This window comes from Acinonyx jubatus, chromosome C2 (assembly GCF_027475565.1).
Source record: "Acinonyx jubatus isolate Ajub_Pintada_27869175 chromosome C2, VMU_Ajub_asm_v1.0, whole genome shotgun sequence".
Lineage (NCBI taxonomy): Eukaryota > Metazoa > Chordata > Mammalia > Carnivora > Felidae > Acinonyx > Acinonyx jubatus.
This window is the reverse complement of record NC_069384.1, coordinates 18,415,222-18,438,088: the sequence shown is the minus strand read 5'-3', so window position 1 is coordinate 18,438,088 and position 22,867 is coordinate 18,415,222. Positions and strand designations below refer to the sequence as shown.

The window sequence follows — 22,867 nt, the reverse complement described above, 5'->3', positions numbered from 1 at the left end:
TGCATTCAGGGCGAGGAAGAAGAGGTGGTTAGGGAATCTAAAGGTAGTCTTTCACTTCCTAAGGCTTAACATCTGCCTTACAACACATAAGTGAAGCCCGTGCATACGCACTGGTCCGTGGAGTCAGCACCACGCGTGTATATGATGTATTTTTCTGGGAAACGAGTCACTTATATTCATGGCCTCTTGTAAAGCTATGGCATCTTGACAGCTTTAGGAAATAGAATAGTGATGCCAAATAAAACACAGTAATGTTATACGTACGGTATGTAGCAGAATGATATGAAGCTGAAAAAAAATTTTTCATCAGAAATAGAAGTTGAGTCAATCCTCGTAGCCTGGCATCTGAAATTGTCTGGCAAAACTGGACACAGTTACAAGCAAAGCAATGGAAATACACATTTTATGGAAAGACAGGTGTTCAAGAAACAGAACCATGCAAAGAAAGTGATGATGCTGGAGTTATACAGCCATGCACTGTACTATCTCCTCCTTCCCCCCAACCCCCTCCAGTGAACGACAACATACGTTTAACAGCATCTTGGGGAAGAGGTTCCTGGGTAGTCTTGAGTAAGCTTTGGGACACTATGGAGAAAATAAGAGAACATAACTAAAAACAAAAAATAGAAACATGGGAATGGTGGCTGAAACTTACATGATTCCACTGACCAAAGGGAAAAACAAAAACACAAACATTGGATTAAAAACTAAAACAAAACTGCACAAACACCTTCAGGCTTGGCCCCAGCTCAGGACCAAAGTAAACATAAATATATTTGCCCAATAATATCTCAGTGTGCTGGGTATTTTGTCTCCAATACCACTTGTAAGTAACATCCTGAGGATTTCCTGCTCCCATTGTCCCTTCTTAGTGTCAACCATCACCAAGGTCCCAAGGATCCACGCCTTTCACCCATTCGTAGGGCAGCCTCCAGCTCTCATCTCGGGCCACGTGTTGAGGCTTCACTGTCCCCTTAGATCGGTCCACCCTTCTGACTGACCTTAAGCCTCTCACATTTGTTTTCTTGATAAACTATTCTATAGCCTCCTTACCCTGGAACTAAATACAGACGGCTTGGCTTATCCATTACACCTGCGTTGGGAATCTCTGCCTTTTGCAAATCTTTCCGCAAAAGACGTACCATCCAGGGCACCTCCAGAGGCTCCAAATGACCTGTGTTGCCCACTGTTCGCTCCCAGCCTGAGTCAAATCAGACCGATCAAATGGAGACTGCGAGCGTATAGGCCGCTGTCGTGTTTTGGTGGGGGGATCATTTCCAACTCGAGGCAAATTCCTCACGGCCGATAATTTTCAAAAACCCTTATTACATGCGCGCACACACACACACAATTTATATTCCAAAAAATAAATCCACCTCAGGGAAATAGAGGAAAACAGTTTGGAAATGTGCCAAGAAATCTCCCTCAGCAGCTAAGCCAGTTAGAATCTCTGTAACAAAAGTTCTTTTTTCAAGAGGCTGCAGGCAACAGAATCCCCCATTGTGTTCCCGGTTACCTGACCTAATTAACTTCTTTGTTTGAAACTGAAGAAAGGAGTCCTTGCCGCAAGAAGCCACAATCATCCAATGGTGGCCAGGAAAGAGGCCCTTGGGGTTACCAATTCCTACACCTGTTCTCACACATGACAGAAATGGAGTCATCCCTCATACAGGAGACCAGTGGGAACTTTTCCATTAGATTCCACTTAGATGCTCGGCTTCACAATAGAAGGTCTTAATGGCGCAGGTCCTTTTGTTGTTTAGCTTAAGCCTAGGATCGCAGTGGAGACCAATGTATACTATCCCTAGGAATCCCAGGCAGGAAGTGGGAGCTGTCACCTGCCTAAGCACAAAGGAGAAAAGGCAGGAGTCTCTTAAAGAAACGCACAATTAATGAATTTAATCTTTAATTTATCAAGTTGAGCAAATCTCCCTTGAGTACTTCAAATGTCCTACTCACGAACAATAGTAAATAAATAAAATGGGGACTTTAACTTGGGAGGCTGTTCACAGGAACAGAAGTCCCGTATGTCTGGCTCACTCCCTCCTGAGTATCACCTCTGTGGACAGAGTTTCATCTCGTAGTTAAGTCATTATCACTCTGCGTCTCTCTCCCCCAGCGTTATGAAAAACTGAAAGTTCAAGAGAAAAGGCTTTGAAAATTATATTCCCTGAGTCTTTTGTCCTTCCAGGTTTCTAATGTTAAGTGAAGAGTTTTCTTCTATTTCCAAGAGAAGGCATGAAACATTGATACTGCAAGCGTCCGTGTGTGAGCTCAGAGGCCCCTGGGGCCCTTTCTGTCTTCTGGCATTCGACGTGCGTATGCTCCATTCAAACACATTCTCTGCGGCCGCAATAAAAGTCACACGTTACAAAACAGCTTAAAGGTGCTCATCACAGCAGTGCGCCTTTTGCCAGTGCAAACGAAGCTGCACCCCCCAGGCTTCCGGCGGGAAACCTTACTTGCACATGTACTGCACATGCATAGACCTGAACACGCATGTGCACAGACAAACACACAAGTATCCGTTTGCACAGACAGTCGAGAAGACAACACAGCGACTCCGGCGTGGCTTCAAGAGGGGCACTCGAGAGAAGTCCCTAGAGACCGCAAGACGGATGCACCACAGCTGGGAAGGGAACACACCCGCGGCCATGCTTTATTAGAGAAAGACGGAGATGGGTGCTCGGGATCGAACATACGGGAGGAGACGCCGGGCAATTAGAGAAGTGGACAGAAACGTGGTTAGTGGCAGCGACAGACCCACTCCCAAGAACCAGGAAAACCAATCTGTTACGAAGAGCAGAGTCAGTGGCGAGAAAAGACGAGAGGTGGCCAGGCTCGGGGAAGGTCCACTTACTGACGCTGCCGCACACGGCCATGCAGTACTCCTCTGTGTCAAAGTTGTTTCGGTTCCCGCCACATCCGCCGTAAAAGAACGGGGCGCACTTGCCTTCGGTCACATCAAAGTACCAGCGGGAGATCATTGCGCGGCATGGCCCCGTCTCGGCTTGTTCAGAGCACACCTCTAATCAGAGGAGACGTGGGGAACCACATTTAGCATGAAAAGGCACCTGCTCGCTGTTCGCGTGCATGTTTACTTTTCTTACACCTTACTCCTCCCCCCCCCACCCCCCGGGGGGGGTCACCGGGGCTGGGATTATTGGGCGGACTCTGCCAAACATTTACCGAGGACTTTAATCGCCAGCCAGGAGGTTAGAATTCCCTCTGAAACAAAGCAGTGCATTCTCATCTGGTTTAATGAGTGGCTCAGTAGGAATGAAAGGATTCCTGCTAGAACGTGAGCACATCTTGTAGCTGCTTTTAGATTGATAGCAAATGCCCCAAAGGGTCTGCACGCGGAAGCATTTCTTCCCGGTAAGAAACAAATTTCTCAAGGAACCTCCAGTCAGCTTTAAAGGTAAAAGGGTTGTGTCTGTTTACGATGCAAAGAACGTTATCTTCTCACGAACATCTGACTGTTTTCCTTCACGAAGAACAGCCTTGACTCAAAGTGTAAAATAATTATAAAGTATAAAATAAATATTAAATTTCATTAAAAAATTATAAAGTATAAAATAAATATACTTCGAATGTGATCCAGTTTTCAGAGAACCAGCCTGTCCACTGACCATATTTGAAAACATATGTCAACATCTGTAAATGGGACTGACAGCCAGTTATATTAACTCTAGTGAAATATAATTTTTGATTTTTCATTAATCCGTCCCTTGGACAATAATGCCCCAAACAACAAAACAAAGTCAATCAATTCTGATTTGTTAACACACACCACGTATGCTCTTACATGAAAATATATCTTACCTGTCAGCATGCTTGGCCACCCTCCCCAAGATCAATTTCATGATCCTTGATTGATCCAAGCGCAATAACAGATGTTTGTAAAGTTATCGTGAGTAGAATAGGAACCTTACCTCCCACGTAGATTCCATTTTTTTTTAAAGGGAAAACAGTTCTCCCTCTGAGTTTATGTCTTGCCCTAGCTAGGCTTCTAGAGAACCTGCTGATGGCTTAGCACACACAGATGTCTTGCTTATTAATTTTACTGTCATACCAAGGAAAAGCATCCTTCTAAAAGATAAAAGTCATGCAGAGTTCAGAGCTTCCAAAGTAGGAATATTTAACAGACTGACTAATCATTCACTCAAAGATAAAGATCGACAACGTCTATGTAAAAGAGAACTACTATTTAACTTGCTTATACACACCACTTAAAGCTCTTTCCTATTGAGACAAAGAGGTGAGAGCAAAACCAGAAGTGACCACCATCATGATGACGTCAACAGAGTAGGGAAGGACGGTCAGCACTGAGCTCAGAAGGTGGAGGTCAAACACTGTGCAGGAGAAACGCCAGTGTAACAGATATCTAAGGTGCTTCTGGCTCTCTTTAGGTGGTTTTCGGATGGAAATATCTGGCTCTAGGAGCATCAAGCTCCATGGCACCGTCACTAAGGTCTTCCCATTCAACTGCTGCTTTAAAAGTCCATCCTTGTCAAGCCATGATGTGTTTTCGGTTTGATTTCTGCACAGAGCTCTCCTGTCTGATGAAAATCTGCCAATCCATTCACACAAGTTTCCCACCCCCTTGGCAGTCTGATTTATCCCCCACAAATTAAAGAACTGGTATTCATACTTCTAAAGGGTCAAACAGTTTTGGGAGGGGAGAGTCTGATCACCTCTGAGCTACTGATAAAGCAGCTTCTGGGCTACAGAGCTAAAAGCCACATGCCCCAGGTGTGGGGTCCCTGGCAAACCACAGCCATTAAGCTGTCTCCACTCACGGACCTTAGTTTCTCTCCCTGTCAGTTGTAAGAAATACCTACAGGCTCTCTTTTCTGTATTCCTCTCACCAATCTGTACATGTTCATGTGACATGCTCTTTCTTTCTTGTTTCTAAGACATGACAGTATTCATCATTAACCTCTTCCTCAGGCTGTACTAATTCCAACAAGACTCCCAGACAACGGTGTCCTCTGAGCCTCCGCTGTGGTTGAAGCTGGCACTCGAATGCCTCTCCCCCATGGCATGACCCCAGGAGCATAGGCAACAAAGCTCATCACGGCTCTGTAACTCATAGCAATCCTCCCATTTTAGACCTCTTAAGAGTACCAAAATGTGTCTTCTTGTACTTGTCTGCCACAGACCCCCCCCCCCCAACATCACAGCTATGCAGGGGCAGGAGACCTGTTTTTACGGAATCTCCTATGTTCTAAATGCAAATGATAAGTTTATAATAGCTACTCTTCAGCTTCATTTGTCGTTGAAATTCTTTTTTTTTTTTTTAATTTTTTTTAACGTTTATTTATTTTTGAGACAGAGAGAGACAGAGCATGAACGGGGAAGGGGCAGAGAGAGAGGGAGACACAGAATCGGAAGCAGGCTCCAGGCGCTGAGCCATCAGCCCAGAGCCCGACTCGGGGCTCGAACTCATGGACCGTGATATCGTGACCTGAGCTGAAGTCGGACGCTTAACCGACTGAGCCACCCAGGCGCCCCTGTCGTTGCAATTCTAAACATCGCTCTAGGGTGCAACTTTGTGAGCCTAAGTTATTAGAACACATCTCATATTCTGTTGAAGAATAAAGTGGCCACATCTGTGTTGAACTCTCCTAAGAAAAATTTTAGAAAGTCAACGTACTAGAAAAACGATTATTTTTTAAGAGTGTGTTTTTTGCAACAATAGATACAGGTACCTTCTTTTTTTTTTTGTTTTTAATGTTTATTTTTGAGAGACAGAGACAGAGTGCAAGCAGGGGAGGGGCAGAGGGAGAGGGAAACACACAATCCAAAGCAGGCTCCAGGTTCTGAGCTGTTAGCATAGAGCCCATCGTGGGGCTCAAATTCACAAACTGTGAGATCATGACTTGAGCTAAAGTCGGATGCTTAACTGACTAGGCCACCCAGGCGCCCCGGTATATGTACTTTTAATTAAAAGGAGATTTTATAATGTGCCTGCAATTAGCAAGTAGTTATCAGAAAACCTGCCCAACAGAAAATAATTCTGATCAGGGCAATAAATGACCGAGTATTTATTATATAGTAATCATATTTTATTAAATAGAGACATATAGATACAGGTAAGCAAGGCTGAACGAACGTCTTATTAGAAATCTCACTTAAGCCCCAAATACGGGTTGGACCATATAAGCAAATGATGGGAACAGCTGTGCGCGGTAATGAACTCACGGACTCAGTATGAAATGACGAGTGTCACGGAAGTCTCTACAAGGTATCTGTGGTTGACTGGCCCTTTACCAAATTGTGTTGATTCTCTGAGGCTACCCAATACACCTGTCACTCCATTTACACCTGACCCAGTTCTCACATCTCTCCATGAGGAGAGAGTATTTTTATAAAATGCCACCTCAAGGCGATCCATTTGTAAGTATTTAGACCCATCAGTCTTCTCGTGGTGATGTGCTGGCAAGCATTCACAAAAGGGCACCACTGGGACTTTTCCTGAGTCCTTTGTTTCCACTTTGTTATGGGAATAAACCTGTTTTTCACTAAGCTGTGTAGAAGTGCAACACAGTATTACAAGAAGCTCCAAACTCTGAATAAGATAAGATGCCGTGTCCTCTGCTGGAAACAAGGCAAAGCGATTATTCTCACTGACAGGAATGGCAGGGTATGCTGGGAAACTGGTTATCTCCAGTGGGGGGTGGGGGAGTGTGATTTATAATCTTCAATGATGTCCACGGTGTAAACAGTCCCGCCATGGGTATTTCAAGCTACCAGTGGCTGTGGCTCACCAGATTCCTGTACCCTTGAATTATCTTTTACAGGCTAGCAGTTGTCCACACCACACCAATGAGAGGAAAGAAGGGCACAAGTGATACTAGTCACAGGTGCATGTAGGAAGATAGTAAGACTCTTCTAATTTGCTTGGTCTTTGAAAGCTGAATTTTTACAAAGCTGCTCAGCGGGAAGACATATCAGGGTTCTTTCACACTTTGTATGAAAGAGAAAGGTAAGGATGGTTTTCCCTTTCCATTTCTTATTCCCTGTCTCAATCTCCTACAACTGCAAAGGATGGGGGGCATGAATTGCTACTAGAAATTATCCCTCGAAGTGCCGTCCATGATCCGCTGGGCCAGCATACCTGGGACTCGGGATCCACTCCAGAACCCTGTCTCCGAATCCACGTGTAGCAAATGCCTCAGTGACGCAAATGGACGTTAATGTTTGAGAAAGCAGCGTGACCAACCGTACACCTCTTATGAGCCGTTGAAATGTCAAAGCCAGGAGAAACGGGAACCCTCTTGCACTGTTGGTGGGAAGGCAAATTGGTGCAGCCGCTCTGGAAAGCAGTGTGGAGGTTCCTCAGAAAATTAAAACAGACCTACCCTATGACCCAGCAATAGCACTGCTAGGAATTGATCCAAGGGATACAGGAGTACTGATGCATAGGGGCACTTGTACCCCAATGTTTATAGCAGCACTCTCAACAATAGCCAAATTGTGGAAAGAGCCTAAATGTCCATCAGCTGATGAATGGATAAAGAAATTGTGGTTTATATACACAATGGAATACTACGTGGCAATGAGAAAAAGTGAAATATGGCCTTTTGTAGCAACGTGGATGGAACTGGAGAGTGTGATGCTAAGTGAAATAAGCCATACAGAGAAAGACAGATACCATATGGTTTCACTCTTATGTGGATCCTGAGAAACTTAACAGAAACCCATGGGGGAGGGGAAGGAAAAAAAAAAAAAAGAGGTTAGAGTGGGAGAGAGCCAAAGCGTAAGAGACTCTTAAAAACTGAGAACAAACTGAGGGTGGATGGGGGGTGGGAGGGAGGGGAGGGTGGGTGATGGGTATTGAGGAGGGCACCTTTTGGGATGAGCACTGGGTGTTGTATGGAAACCAATTTGACAATAAATTTCATATATTAAAAAAAAAAAAAAGAAAAAGAAATGTCAAAGCCAGATATGTAAGACCCAATCACTTTCCAAAATGACCAAGAGGGGAAGGATCAGTAAAAGGCAGCGTAGGTTTTGGCTTACAAAAAGAAGTCCACATACATTTGGGAGAAGAGGAATAGGACATATTTTAGTAGAGCTGTAAAACTCAAATACGCTGTATCTCAAAAACTTAAACATGTTAGAGATACATATTTCTTTGACAGAGTTTCAATACGTGTGCCTTAAATCCAATACTGAGATAATAACTACTATACTTACATTTAAGTCTATGAGAACTTACACTTCTCCGAAATCTGAATTCAAGTGATGTTCTTGGAACATGCCAGAACACCAGAAATATCACAGCTATTATTTTTATTTAGACAAATAAAGACACAATGAAGGAGACTTGAAATTTACTTTCCTTGTAGCACCTCTCCTTAAAGAAAGGGTTATTATGCAGGGGTTGTTCTTCCTACAAGAAGGATGCTCCAGGAAAAGCGAGGCAGAAGTTGGAGGATGGTCCTGCTGTTTCAGGCTCTTTTCCGGAGGAGACTGAACGTGTCCACCTTGCCATTTTAGCTCGTCTCTTGTCACAGAGCCCAGCAGGAAGGCTGGGCAGCCTCCAGCTGCGAACACGTGTCTCTGATTGCTACCCACCCATTTGCGATTTTAAAACCGTGCACCAGGGGAGAGCAAACTGCTTTTGGAAGAATATAAAACAAAGTGAGGAAGGCAGTTTCTTCTCCATCTCTCACTGCCTCTATGGCAAATGTGCATACGTAGTATTTAAAAAATATTTTGTGACTTGTCTCTAAGCTATGGAACTACATTACATCTCAAATATCTGTTTTTCACCTTATAAATGAATATTTACCCTCTCTGTTTTAGCACAGGTTTTGTTTGCTTATTCTTCACCGGCTACCTATGGATGTGCAAAGCGCCGAGCGAAGGGTTACGGCTGGCATTAAGATGAGACATGACATTGCAGGGGAGTTTCTCTGCTCAGATAGATTTAACGCTGGGCATCACTGTAGATCCCAGTAGCACAGCCCAGTGGTCTGCAACCAGAGAGGATCTGTCCCCAACCATCCCCTCCCACGACACATCCAGCAATGCCTAGAGACAGTTGGAGCTGTCACAGCTGGGGGGTGTTACTGGTACCAGGTGGGAGGGATGGTGCCACTGAACATCCTAAAATGAGCAGAAGAGTACCAACAAAGAACCATTGGGCCCCAAACACTGTTAATGCTGCGGCTGAGCAGCCCTGCGTCAACTGCCAGAAGATTTCACGTGGCATTTTAGTAATTGTGCCCAATCCTGAGACCGGGGGGGATAATAAGCAACAGTCACTGACACCTCACAAATCTGGCCTAACAACTGGCATTGAATTTCAGGACAGGGGCACCTGGGTGGCTCAGTCGGGTAAGCATCTGACTCTTGACATCGGCTCAGGTCATGATCTCGCGGTTCATGAGTTCGAGCCCCATGTGGGGCTCTGCACTGACAGTGTGGAACCTGCTTGGGATTCCGTCTCTCCCTCTCTCTCTGCCCCTTCCCTGCTTGTGCGCGCGCTCTCTCTCCAAATAAATAAATAAATAAATAAATTTAAAAAACAATTCCAGGGGCACCTGGGTAGCTCGGTTGGTTAAGCGTCAGACTTCGGCTCAGGTCATGATCTTGCGGTTTGTGGGTTCGGGCCCCGCATTGGTCCCTGTGCTGACAGCTCGGAGCCTGGAGCCTGCTTCGGGTCTGTGTCTCCCTCTCTCTCTCTCTGCCCCTTCCCTGTTCACGCTCTGTGTCTCTCTCAAAAATAAATAAATATTTAAAAAAACCCCAAAAACTTAAAAAAAAAAAAAATTCCAGAACGGATTTTAGTCATGAGACTGCCCAGCAAGGGCTTTCTATGCTTCTGGCATGAAACATTAGGAATTCGAGCTTGCATGCAAGAACACAAAATTTCTGTCCCTAGTCTGTGATACTTTCATATGTTTCAAGAACATAAATAAATTCAAGAAAAAGAGAGATAACCCTGCCCTCACAGTTAAATACCTGAACAGTCTTACCATTATAAACTAAACACAGTGCAGCTTTACCAGTCTTCTGTTCAAAACTCCTTTTTCCGTTTCAAGAGTCTCTTAATTTTCATATTTTTACTTATTTTTTTTTAACATTTACTGACTTATTTTTTTTAGTCATCTTTACAACCAATGTGGGGCTCGAAATCACCACCCGAGATCAAGAGTCACATGCTTTTCAGAGCAAGCCAGCCAGGTGCCCTGGGAGTGCTTACTTTTTAAAATTTGGGCTTTTTTTTTTGCTGTCTGGAAGGCTGAAGGGTTTTCCTGAATATCAGCCTCGCCTCACCTTGATTTCTCACACTTTTAACAAAATCCTAACAGGTCAGACGTTGGAAGCGTGGCTGGAAACCAGCAATGAAGTGTCAGAAGGGCAAAATGGTTCATGGTTGAGAGAAAGAGGTGTAACCCACCCTGCTTACAAAGTCCAGAAAGCATTTGTCTACAAGGGAACAACAGATTTCCACGAAAACCCCCAATTCTGGGATCTGCCGGTGGAATCTGAGACCCTCCTCAGGGAGGTGTATGGACCGCTAAAAGGCAGTGCCTCTGGAAACGACATGGTGTTTAAATGAAGTTTCCTCTCATTTGCTGGATTTCTTTTATTAGGGTTGATTTTTAAAAAAGTGTTTATTTGGAGAGCGAGCGAGCGAACAGGGACTGAAGGAGAGGGACAGAATGAATCCCAAGCAGGCTCTCATGCTCAGTGTGGAGGCTGACATGGGACTCAAACTCACCAACTGTGAGATCATGACCTGAGCTAAAGAATCGGACGCTTAACCGACTGAGCCACCCAGGTGCCCCTTGATTTTTTTAATTGCAAACTTCACGTTGTGGACATATATGCAATTGTTGTATCTGAGGCATTTGTGTATTTTTTGAACAGCAACTGATTTGGGGAAAAACATGAAAAAGATCAGGTTTCTGGACTTTAACTGAACTAGAATGAAAATATTTATTTTTAATAGAGTTAAACATAATTGCATTAAAATACCTTTGGCTTATTATGTCCATTATTCTAACATTGAATCTTTTTTTTTTAAAGTTCATTTGTTTACTTTTGAGAGAGAGAGAGAGAGAGAGAGAGAGAGAGAGAGAGAAAGAGATGGAGGGAGGGAGGGCACGCATGAGCGGGGGAGAGGTAGAGAGAGAATCTCAGGCAGACTCCACGCTGATAAGTACAGAGTCTGATGCAGGGCTTGAACTCACAAATCATGAGATTATGACCTGAGCTGAAATCAAGAGTCAGATGCTTAACTGACCGAGCCGCCCAGGCGCCCCTCTGACATGGCGTCTTTATACACACAGGGTAGAAATGGGAGATGGAAAGTACTGGCCATGAGCATTACTAGTCATGTGAAATGCCAAGCAAAATGAAGTTCAAAAACATTTCCTATGTGAATATACTAAGACCACTGAATTCTGTACTTTACGATTATGCAAATCATAGCTCAATAAATTTGTTATTAAAAAATAGAAAGTTATATCTGTACACACACACAATTTTTTATATGACTGTGTTCCTCACTGTCACATTTTAACCAAACTACCTGACTGGGCTCTCTGAATCAGGACTATCAAGCAATATGGAAAGAAGGTGTCAAAGCCATGCTTCCCTCTGCCTCTATCAAAGGATATATCAAATACCTCAAAATCAATGGCTGCCATGCCATGGGCACAAAATAACAGGCTGCCACCTGTCACATCTATGGCCCAGGGCCAACACGGGTTCTCTTGACATCGTTAGGAAGGATGCTACGTTCTGGTCCGGGAACAGGGGTGGATCTTGCTTGCCCTTAGTCATTAATACTGAGGTAAAGGCTTCCAGGAAAGGGAGGAGCCGTTATCCCTTTGCCTTGTTCCCAAATACAAATTGGAGCTTTATTTTCAGTTTTGGGCAGCACGCTGCCACGAGGCTTCCGACAAGAGTATGTGAGCACATTTTCATGTGTGCCAGTTCGGTTCAGTTTTCCCCCAAATTCTGTGAAAAGTTAAATGTGAGTGATAAGCAGGAATCCTATTCGTGAACTACAGGACTGTGACACCCATTACGGGCAGGTAACGATGGAGATGTGAGAATTAGGCTGAGGCTTGTTTCCTCTCTCCATGAGATGAGTGCAAGCCACTCTGATTTATGATAGTTCTTGAATTCCTTCTACTTGGTGCTCCACAAGCTGGCAACTCTCTATTCTTCTTTCAAAGTCACTCCAATGCCAACTTCTCATCAACACCTTGGCCATAACTGCTGTCCGCGCTGAGCGCTTCCCTTCTCCTGTGCTGCCGAAGTTCCCTAACCAGCCAGGTGGGACACACCGTGTCCCTCCCCAGGAGGGCGTGAGCAGGCGTGGCTGGAAAGCAACCTGAGCGAGCTATCATATTCATGTCCCCGTGCCCTCAGGAACCAGCGCAATGCCCCGTACCTACGAGGGGTTGATGCTGGTACAACATACAGCAGTAAATCACATCGCGCTACTCCCAGGTTAATGGCTACGAGAGGGAGAAGAAAAATTGTATAATTCTGTGGCGTTCGGTCACCTAGCCCAAGGCAAGCAACATGAGATCAAACTTTTTAACCTCATCAGTCTGCGATGCTTAAAGAGCTACCTGTATCTGTGCCTCGGTCCATTTAATAGATGAACTTCCAAGAAGTTCAAAATGCCCGCAAGAAGCGAAACACTATCTTGAGATGCAGTAGCATTTAATAGTATCTGGGTTTAATCGTCACCTAGACATAAACTTTAACTGCAGGTATTTTAATATACAATGTATATTCCTAAAAACTATTTTAAACAAGGGCACCTGGGTGGCTCAGTCAGTTAAGCGGCCAACACTCGATCTCGGCTCAGGTCATGATCTCACGGTTTGTGGGTTCAAGCCCCGCATTAGGCTCGGTGCTGACAGCATGGAGGCTGCTTGGGATCCTCTTTCCTCTCTCTCCCTCTCTCTCTCTTTGCCCCTCCTCCACGCTTGCTCTCTCTCTCACTCTCTCGAAATAAACAAAACAAAAAAATCTTAAAATTTTAACCAAGAAACTGAGTTTAAGTTGCTCGTTATTCTTAACATATGTCTATGAATACTACCTCCATTATACCGATAGATGTGGATGTATCACATTTATGTTTTTTATTATTAAAAAACCAGTCTGTTGGTTTACCTTGGTCATTCCTAATTAGTAGTAAACATTAGTTCTCTGAAAAATCAGAGTAATGCTTATAATCAAGACAGCTATAGCACTTTGGGTTAATTGAACCCTTACTGTCTACCAGAACTGTGCTAAATGTTGCTCATAGATTGTATTCCATTGAATCTTCCCAAAACAATTAAAATGACATACAGAAGCAGCGTGACTTACAGATTCCCTGACTGATACAAATCTACATGGTTAGGTGGCAGAACTGGGATTTGATTCTGGGCAGCCTGTGCTGTTTTAATTTTTTTAAATAAGTTTTATTTATTTTGAGAGAGAGAGACAGAGACAGAGAGAGTGCGTGCACGCAAGCGTGAACAGGTGAGGGGCAGAGAAAGAGGGAGAGACAGAGAATCCCAAACAGGTTCCCCACTGTCAGCGTGGAGCCCGACGCAGGGCTCGAACTCATGGACCATGAGATCGTGACCTGAGCTGAAACCAAGAGATGCATAACCGACTGAGCCCCCACCAGGTGCCCGAAGGCAGCCTGTGTTTCTAAAAGAAACCAAATACTTACAATGTGCCAGGCATTATAGTAAATGCTCAACATGGATTGTCCAAAGTAATTTGTTCAACACACATGGAACGTCCTATCAGTGTCTATACCGTACCCATGAAAATAGACTCACATGTTACTCAACCAGCCCAAGGCCATGAAATCATTAAAAATTCTCTATTAAACACCATAGCAGTCTGCCACTAAACTTAATAAAACTACCTTAATGAAAGTAGTATTTGAAATAAAAAAAACTCCCTCATACTTTTCTAATGAACAGTTTCTTCGGTTTTCTGTAAGGACCCAGATAGTAAACACTTCCAGTTTAGAAGGCCATATGGCGTTTTCTTGCAAATACTCACCTCTGCCTCCATAGCACGAAAGCAGCTACAGACAGTATATAAACAAAGGGGATTGGCTATGCCCTAAGAAAACCTTTGTATTAGGAAATAGGTAACTGGCCATATGGCCCCATGGTCATAGTTTGCTGACCCCTGATTATTATTATTATTATTATTATTACTCATCACAGTGTTTTTTGTTATTTTTAAAATATTTTTATGTTTATTTATTTAGAGAGAGAAAGAGAGAACAAGTGGGGGAGGGGCAGAGAGAGACAGAGAATCACAAGCAGGCTGGGAACTGTCAGCACAGAACCTGACTCAGGACCTGATCTCACCGAGCTCACGACCTGAGCCCAGATCAGGAGTTCAATGCCTAACCAACTGAGCCACCCGGGTGCCCCGATTATTATTATTAGTATTTAAATAATAATTCTAAAATCTAGGAAGCATTCCATGTGAAATATTATAGGATGAATATAGGACTACAGAAAAGGGATCCACATCTACCAGGGAGTACAGGTTAAACTGAAATAGTATTTGTAAACAAGAGGAAAAGGAAAAAGAAAAATTTGACATTAATGTAGTAGAAATACCCTGGTCCACTTGGATCTAAGTGTTGCCTTCATGCCTCTCACCTTTGTGACCATGGGCAATTAAAAAAATTTTTTTTTCTAGGCCTTAGTTGTCTTAGTTGTAAATGGAGAAATGAGATTTCTACCACACAGCACTGTCACAAGGATTAAAAGATAGAAACAACTGCTTTTTAAAAAAATTTTTTTTAATGTTTATTTATTTTTGAGAGAGACAGAGAGAGAGAGGGGAAGGGCCAGAGAGAGAGGGAGACACAGAATCTGAAGCAGGCTCCAGGCTCCGAGCTGTCAGCACAGAGCCCGATGCGGGGCTTGAACTCACGAACTGTGAGATCATGACCTGAGTCGAAGTCGGACGCTTAACTGACTGAGCCACCCAGGTGCCCCGAAACAATTGCTTTTTTAAAGTTTATTTATTTTGAGAGAGAGAGAGTGAGTGTGTCGAGGGAAGCAGCGGGGGGGGGGGGGGGGGGGAGAGAGAGAGAGAGAGAGAGAGAGAGAATGAATCCCAAGCAGGCTCCACGCCCTGTCAGGGCAGAGCCTGATGTGGGGCTCGTGGGATCATGACCTGAGCTGAAATCTACAGTCAGACACTTAACCAACTAAGCCACGCAGGTGCCCCTATAATACCAATGTCCAACCAGTTTAGAATCCATGAGTGAGTCAGAAATCGCCCTGATGTCTTGGGTTCATGAAGTGTTATTCCTTCTCAAATCAAAGAAAATTAGGAGCAAGAGTCTAAATATACTGTGGTTTCACTCAAATTGGTATTGGCTTATTCCACTGGATCAATATCCAAGTTTTCCTTAGGTACTTAAACCAATAAATCCTAAAGCCAGGATGGATATGGTGGTGTGTTCACTTTTTCCTCTGGAATTGCTAACAGAGTTAGAACTGACATCTTCCACTTCAGCATCATTGATTCTAATACAAAATAGCTGAAAATTTGATGACCATGTCGAAGCATCTTAGACTTTCCTTCCCCCTACTTATTTCTTTCAAATTTAAACAGGTTACAGAGGGACTGAGTTTTTGTTACGAAGCACGTTAAGGAATCGTATTAGTAGCAGTATGTTGGTAATGAAGAAACAGTTTTCTTATTAAGTATAGGTGTGAACCACATTTTCTCTCAGGCACTGAAACATTACCAGTGACAACTATATTGTGAGCCTCTTTTCAATACCTCTTCCTTGCAAGTCACTTGTGGTTTTTATTTTCAGCACAGGAGCTGGGCTACTTTTAAGCAGAGTTGTACAAAGTCAGCCATCACATATGGCATTACCGTTGTTCTTCCTCAGGGAAGAACCATAACTCACCTACACCAGTGACCAGGAGGGAATGAGCTCTCTGCAGCTGGCCCCTTTAACATTAATCGTTTAAACTTCTACTTCTTTGTTGGAGTTAGCTGGGAATTCAGCAAACTCTCTGACATGGACCCAATATACCAAAAAAGTCTCTTGCTTGGAGATTTAAAACCAATCATTTAATCGCCTTTGTCTTCCTACAGAAAATATTGCAACATACGTCCCCCTCTGGTTTGATCTTAGCTAAGAACGCTACATCGAGAGAAAAACTCAGGCAAAAGATCTGGACTTGTTCAGAACATAACAAGACCCCATTATCTCAAGAGACTTCTCTCTCTTATTCAGAACATAATAAGACTGTATTATCTCAAGGGAATTCTGTTGGTTTGGAATATCGGCAAAAGTTTACGTGGTATTTTCTCATTACACTGCATTCATTGTGTTACTCCCTGTTCCCCTATCTCCTCATGGCAGCAACATCACAACAAAATCCCTTCACTGTTTCTACCAGAAAATTTCTCCGCACGTGGCAGAAGTGATCCCCGTCAGCTCATGCTCATGCTTGTCGGCCTGGCACTGAAGGTCTCCACATTTTGGCCCCAACCGAATTCCCTGTAACTCTCTTATCTAAGACACCTGCTCTAGGTTAAATCAGATTGTCTTGTCTCCCAGACTTGCCATGTACCCTCCCGGGGCAAATCTGTTTTGCTATCCCCACGGACTCTAAGGTACGCTAAAATAAAATCCGTTGGTAGCGCTGCCTTGAGCCTTTCCACTTCCATCTCCTTCCATAGATCCTTCTCTGATCAATCTCTTACCCAGAAGTGGGTTCTGGGCTCCTGCTTTTTAACACAGATGACTCTCTGTGTTTCTTTGATGTAAATTTCCTACAAGATTTTAACATCCATGACGGCCGGCTATCCTGTGTGTTCTCATCCTATGATTCACCAAGCCCAGCAAAATGGCTTGTACCCAAAAGGCACCCCCCCAAAAACCAATGTTGAGTAGACGGACATTATTATGTAAATAGCTACCCTGGTGGAGACCCCGAAAAAGTCAGAGTCACTGCAGAATACTAACTGCAGTAATTTGTAGTCTTCTTAGGTTTCAAGAAGAGAAGCTCTGAAAAAAATCCCTCTTTTCCTTTCTAGGAAAAGAGAAGCTAACAAGTTCATTTAGTCAGATCTGCCACAGGTGATCCTAAGAGGTACACAACGAACATTCCAGGAAAGGATGTCTGGAGTTTTGAGAAAGCAGCGGCTCAAATAAAACCTGAATTTACTTAAATATAGATCTACTCACAGAAGCCCTTATGTGCTAAATGCAATAAGAAGTTATCATTAAGCAGAGAATGATAAAGTTAAGCAATGTATTTTCTGCTACATTTTTGAAAGAATATGTGACTCTTTCAATGAATTTTCAGTGAAGTCTGAGTGTTTTATTTAAAGAAAATTTTTTTTTTAATGTTTACTTATTTTTGAGAGAGACAGAGTGTGAGGGAAGAGGCAGACAGAGAGGGAGACACAGAATCCCGAAGCAGGCTCCAGGCTCTGAGCTGTCAGAACAGAGCCCGACGCGGGGCTTGAACTCGTGAACCCTGAGATCATGACCTGAGCCGAAGTCGGCACTTAACTGACTAAGCCGCCCAGGCACCCCAGAATAATGTCGGTCTTTCTTAAAAGCTACAAGGTAAAGAAACCCAGAGCTTCAAAAACACTATTTTAAGTGAAAGAAGCCAGACACAAAAGAGCATGTATGATCCCACTTACATTAAATGTCTAGAAAAAGCAAATCTGTAGAGACGTAAAGTACATTGGTTGTTGCTGGGGGCTGGCGGTGACAGCAAGGATGAACTGAATGGGTGTGAGGGATCTTATCGGGATGATGACAATGTTCTAAGACTGGATTATGAAGGTGGTTGCTTAATTTGGTAAATTTATTAAAGCCACTGACTTATACACTTATATACTTAAAATGAATGAATTTTATATGTAAATTATATGTAAATTAAAGATAATTTGCAGTGAAGGAAAGAAGATAATACAGTGGTCATTAGGAATCTACTTAAGGCAGAGAAACTAACCCATTTTAAGCTCCGATTTAACAACGGCGCTGAACTCATTTTACCTCAATAAAAAGTGAGAGGAAAACTTACAATATTGTAGCATTTGTGGCGGACTTTAAAAGTATTTGAATACATTAAAACTCCATCCATCCATAGTCACTGGATCTCATTCTAGGACCATCTTTCACTATTTGCAAAACGCATCCCCTTTAAGAAACACAACCCTACAATTCACTAGTTGCTATCACGACATTTGGTTGTTCAGCGTAAACTCAACCCTTGCTTTCGTTTCAGGGAGACAAAAAAGGAAGTCTGTTAGTTCATTTGCGTCCCAATGTTCTTAATAGGAGCATTAATTAAGTACCAAAAAAGAAAGTCTTAAGATATTAACACAACATCTATCTCTCAAAGAAGGCCCTGTGCCACCTCCCCCAGTAAAACAGTGTAAAGACAACACAAAAATCATCCCCGTTACATTTCACAGTCACAAGTAATGTGATAACCCACCAAATGTTGTCGTTCAATGGCATTTACTTCCAACTACTCACTCGCCTAAGATTTATCTAGAAGTTTCTACAAAGCAGGCACTCTGCATGATAAGTAAAAGCCAGTCCTTGCCCTGGAGATGCTCATAGTTCAAGTGGTGAAAGAGACAACAGGTAATAAGACTGTACTAAATACCCACTGCCAGGGACGTACCAACCAGGTCACCTAACTCAGCCTCAGCCGAGTGAGGTCGCACCCGGTCGGCTGGAGTTTTGCAGAACAAGCTGGCACGTGCCAAGCGGAACAGTGCGTACCATCGGGACTTCACATCATTTGAAATGAATTGTTGGACTGCTGGTTAAGCCAAAGAGAGCTTCACAAGCGTTAAGACCCGTTATCGTGCATCTTATTTTTGGTTGGGGACGGCGGTGGTGCTAGGCTGGGTAGCGGGCACGAGGCTTTCCTTTTCCCTGACGGAGGAAATCCCAACAAACAGCGCATTACCTCGCACCACCTCTTCCACAGACTCTGTGGTGGTGGTGGTGGTCGTGGCGATGCTGGTGGTTCGCTCGGTGGCCTCTTCATAGGGTTCTTCCGCCTCTTCCTCCACCTCATCACCATCTTCGTCATCCTCGTCATCCTCGGCCTCTTCGTCCTCGACGTCAGCCCCCTCTTCTTCCTCTGCTACTTCTACTACTTTGTCCTCACTGCAGCAGAAAATGGAAACAACGGTGACAGTCATTTAAACAAATTTCAGAAAGGGGAGGGGGGAAGCGACAACAAAGGACGGTAGTGATTTTGGAGGGAATGTGGCCCTCAAGGCAAACAACACACACAAGGCTGGAAGGCAGCAGGTGTATGTGGGAATCCTAGCTCACTAGGTCCACAGCGTTCTGCCCCTTGGGCACAGCTCTTCTTAGTTTACACGGTTGCAAGAATGGTATACCATGAGTCGGACTAAATGCTTTTCTGGAAAAGCCAAAATTACGGAGTGGTTCCTGGTGGGGGTGGCGGTCGGGGTGAAGAAGGGAGGGATGAGTAGGCAGAGCATAGGGGATTTTTTAGAGCAGGCTCTGTAAGACACTGTCGCAGTGAACACAGGACACATGCATTTGTCAAAACCAACACAACTGTACGACACAAGAAGTGAACTCTAACATAAACTATGTACTTTATCACTAATGTATCAATATTGGGTCAGAGGTACTATACTAATAAAGACGTTAACAACAGAGGAAGTGTGGGGGTAGGGGGAGAGAGGGGAGGGGGCGGTCTTTCTACTCGCTGCTCATATTTTCTGTAAACCTAAAAGTGCTCTAAAAAAAAAAAGCGTGTTTAAACAGGAGAGAGGAAGGGGAATATCCAAGCTGAATCTGCTGTGTAGGATGATTTCTCATAATGTATGCGAAAATACCACACAGCATCTGCATGGCAGACACTCAGTAAAGGCGGAAATCAGTTGAAATACTGCTATTCAACTGGATATAGATGAGGAAGAAGAAACTGGTGTAAATAAATCTGTGATATCCAGCGGTCAGCGAGACCTACTGAAACTATACAGTTGTCTTCCCTACTCTTGCTCCCTGTGGCATGCTGTAGAATATCAAGTATTTCAGGGGTTGTCAAATGTCAGCGACTATCAGAATTACTTGGAAGGCTTCTTGAAACACAGACCACCAGGCACCACCCACCAAGGTTTCTGAATCAGTGGGTTTAGGACGGGGCCTGAGAATCTGTATTTCTAACAACTTCCTGGGCGATACTGATGCTGGTATATTCAGGGTACGATATTCTGAGAACCACTGAAATATGCAATGCTGAGAATAATGGTTAAGAGATAGCCAGTAAATCACAGTATAATTGGGAAGGGGAGCAGAAATAATACAGAAGGCATTAAGTATGCATATCCTGATGCACAGTGTTGAATAATAAATCAGCACATTTGGAGGGCAGAAGGGTAGTCTCGAACAAAATCAGAAAGCCCGAGCGAGACATCCTTGTAGAAATCAAGTACCTGCAGTGCAGGCATGGTCAAGAGCATTTGAAAGGTGATAAACGAAGACAGGAACCTAAGCGTTAAACAAGTAAAAGTATATATCCCATACCATCTGGCTAGATAGCAGAAACACACATTTCATCCTAGCTCAGATCACAAAAACAGTACAGGAGGAAGATCTACATGTGCTGGGCGTTTCAAGCTACCAGAGCAACTGCCACAGGTCTTATGTGACAAGACCACAAGAATAGGATGGAGGGTTGCCATGCTGACAATTTCTGTCCGCAGAAAAAAAAGAGACTGGGGTATTGTGGCCCTACAGCTGATTTTTGCGTATAAGAAGCTTGTGGTTGGGAGAAGCGACAGGAGCCTAAAGACTTTGTGTGAGCCACACCTGGAGCCCGGGAACGCTCCAAGTGAGCTGGGCATTGCATAGGGAATCAGATTTCGAACACGTTACGGAACTAGACCAGTGGGATTCTGTGGTGTGGGGGGACAGGAAGGGAGATGGCAAAAGGCGCCTGCAAATGAAGTCCGAAAGACAGCTCCAAGTCATTTCGCCGAGAATGAAAAAGAAAAAGCTAGGGGCGCCTGGGTAGCTCAGCTGGTTGAGCATCCGACTTCAGCTCGGGTCATGGTCTCCTGGTTCGTGGGTTCGAGCCCCGTGTCAGGCTCTGTGCTGACGGGTCTGTGCTTCAGATCCTGTGTCCTCCTCTCCCTTTCTCTCTGCCCCTCCCCCACTTGCACTGTCTCTCTCTCCCAAAAATAAACAACAAAAAAAAGGTATGTAAAGAGATGGATATAGCACTAGAAGGAATTCCTTTTATCAATTAACTCATAACGTAAGGAACTTTTATGGAAGTTCTATAAAAATGTGTATGGCCTGCCAAGTGGACCACCTTTCTGATGCTGATCAATGATGCAAGGATCATGAATGAACACATCCAAAGAAATTGAAGCATGTGCCTAGAGAAAAAGGAGAAACTTACTAAGCAGAATAATATCAACGATAACTTACTAGTGTGGTAATAAAACAAATGGAACAGAGAAGACCCTGACCAGGAATTTTAACACTTCCATGAGGCCATGAAGAAAAAGTAAGAGGGGAAAACGTTGGCATTGATAATCAGGTGATAGAAGGCTTCGACCACTTAAAGATAAACAGGGTGCAATCATTACTTCTCGACTGCCTGCATTCCCGCACAAAAGTCTAGTTGAGGCAACAGTTCCCAAGAATTCTTAACCGGTGCTCAGATGCCCTGAATTTTACACAGTATCCTGCTTCCTCACTTTTCTATAGGATCTCACTGTTGTAGTCGCTGTGCACAGAAGAATGATCCGACGTGTGCCCCCAGCTGATTTATTCCCTTCTGTGTCCAGTCAAATTAAGTCTCCAAATTAAGTAGAAAAGTGAGGTAGAGCCCAGGAGAGAAACCAGACCAAGCCAATATTCTCCTCAAAGCACGAAGTATAAATGCTGTGTTGAGGCACGAATGGAATGACAGCGTCCAAGGATGTGACCCAGGGTTAAGACAGCGTTGTGCTTCTAGGCGGGACAATAAAAGTATGACTATGGGTACCCCCAAGAACCTCCCCCAACCCCCCCTGTTAGGACTTGACTTAGGCTCCAAACAGAAAACACGGTTATGAAAACAGCTGCGTTTAAAGTGATCTGCATTCTAGAATGTGTCTAGCCATAAAAAAAAGGAGTGAAATACATGCCCATCATCCATCACTGCATCTGCCTGAGCAATTTACTGGCATAATAAGGAACAGAAATACATAATAGTTCAACTCGCTGAGGAATTAAATTACTTGGCCTAAGAGAACGCAGGTCCAGCTCTTATTACCATAGCTTTGATTTCTGGAATTAAATTTAGATGTCCATAAATTCAATGATCTATTTGGACACTATTAAAACAGCAGCGCGCACTTATGTTTTCACAATGGTGCATCTTCCCAAAGAATGCCAAACACGCCAGCATTCCACTGCCTGCCGCACTTTTCACCAATAGCAGGAAACCCAGAAAGGGGAGAAAAATTAATCTTCCACCGACTCTTCAATTGCTGGACGGCTCTGCTCCTGGATGTGACTGAGGCGAGCTGAGCACCGCGCAAGAAAGGGCCAAGGAGGGGCCAGTTGGGGAAGTGTGAGGCTGGGCGTCATGAAGCAATTTCCTTACAAATAATCAAAGGACGGACAAGGAAATGGTCCCTTGGTAACGCAGTGGAATATTCGTATCACATTCACACATCTTTGCCTCTGTCAATGTATAGTAGACAGCTTGTATAGCTTTTAAATTCCAATAATGAGAAACGTTTCTAAAGAACGAGGGAACTATCTGAAAATGCTGATCATCTCAGGAGTACCTGACTTTAATAAGAAGGTTAAAGG

The 22,867-nt window shown here is 43.8% G+C and overlaps 1 protein-coding gene across 7 annotated transcripts in view; it reads right to left on the bottom strand.

Annotated features, from left to right (window-relative positions):
- The window catches only part of APP (amyloid beta precursor protein), a 272,213-nt gene that overhangs the window by 102,020 nt on the left and 147,326 nt on the right, over positions 1-22,867 (bottom strand). For 2 of the 7 annotated variants that reach the window (XM_027041765.2, XM_027041766.2), the window contains exons 6-8: positions 18,981-19,183; positions 2,861-3,028; positions 529-585 (exon numbers count right to left, since the gene is read on the bottom strand). In XM_027041765.2, the coding sequence (XP_026897566.1) occupies positions 529-585; positions 2,861-3,028; positions 18,981-19,183 (428 nt within the window). The remainder of the gene's footprint in view (positions 1-528; positions 586-2,860; positions 3,029-18,980; positions 19,184-22,867) is intronic. The other 5 variants (XM_027041767.2, XM_027041769.2, XM_027041771.2 and 2 more) reach the window with 3 other exon arrangements.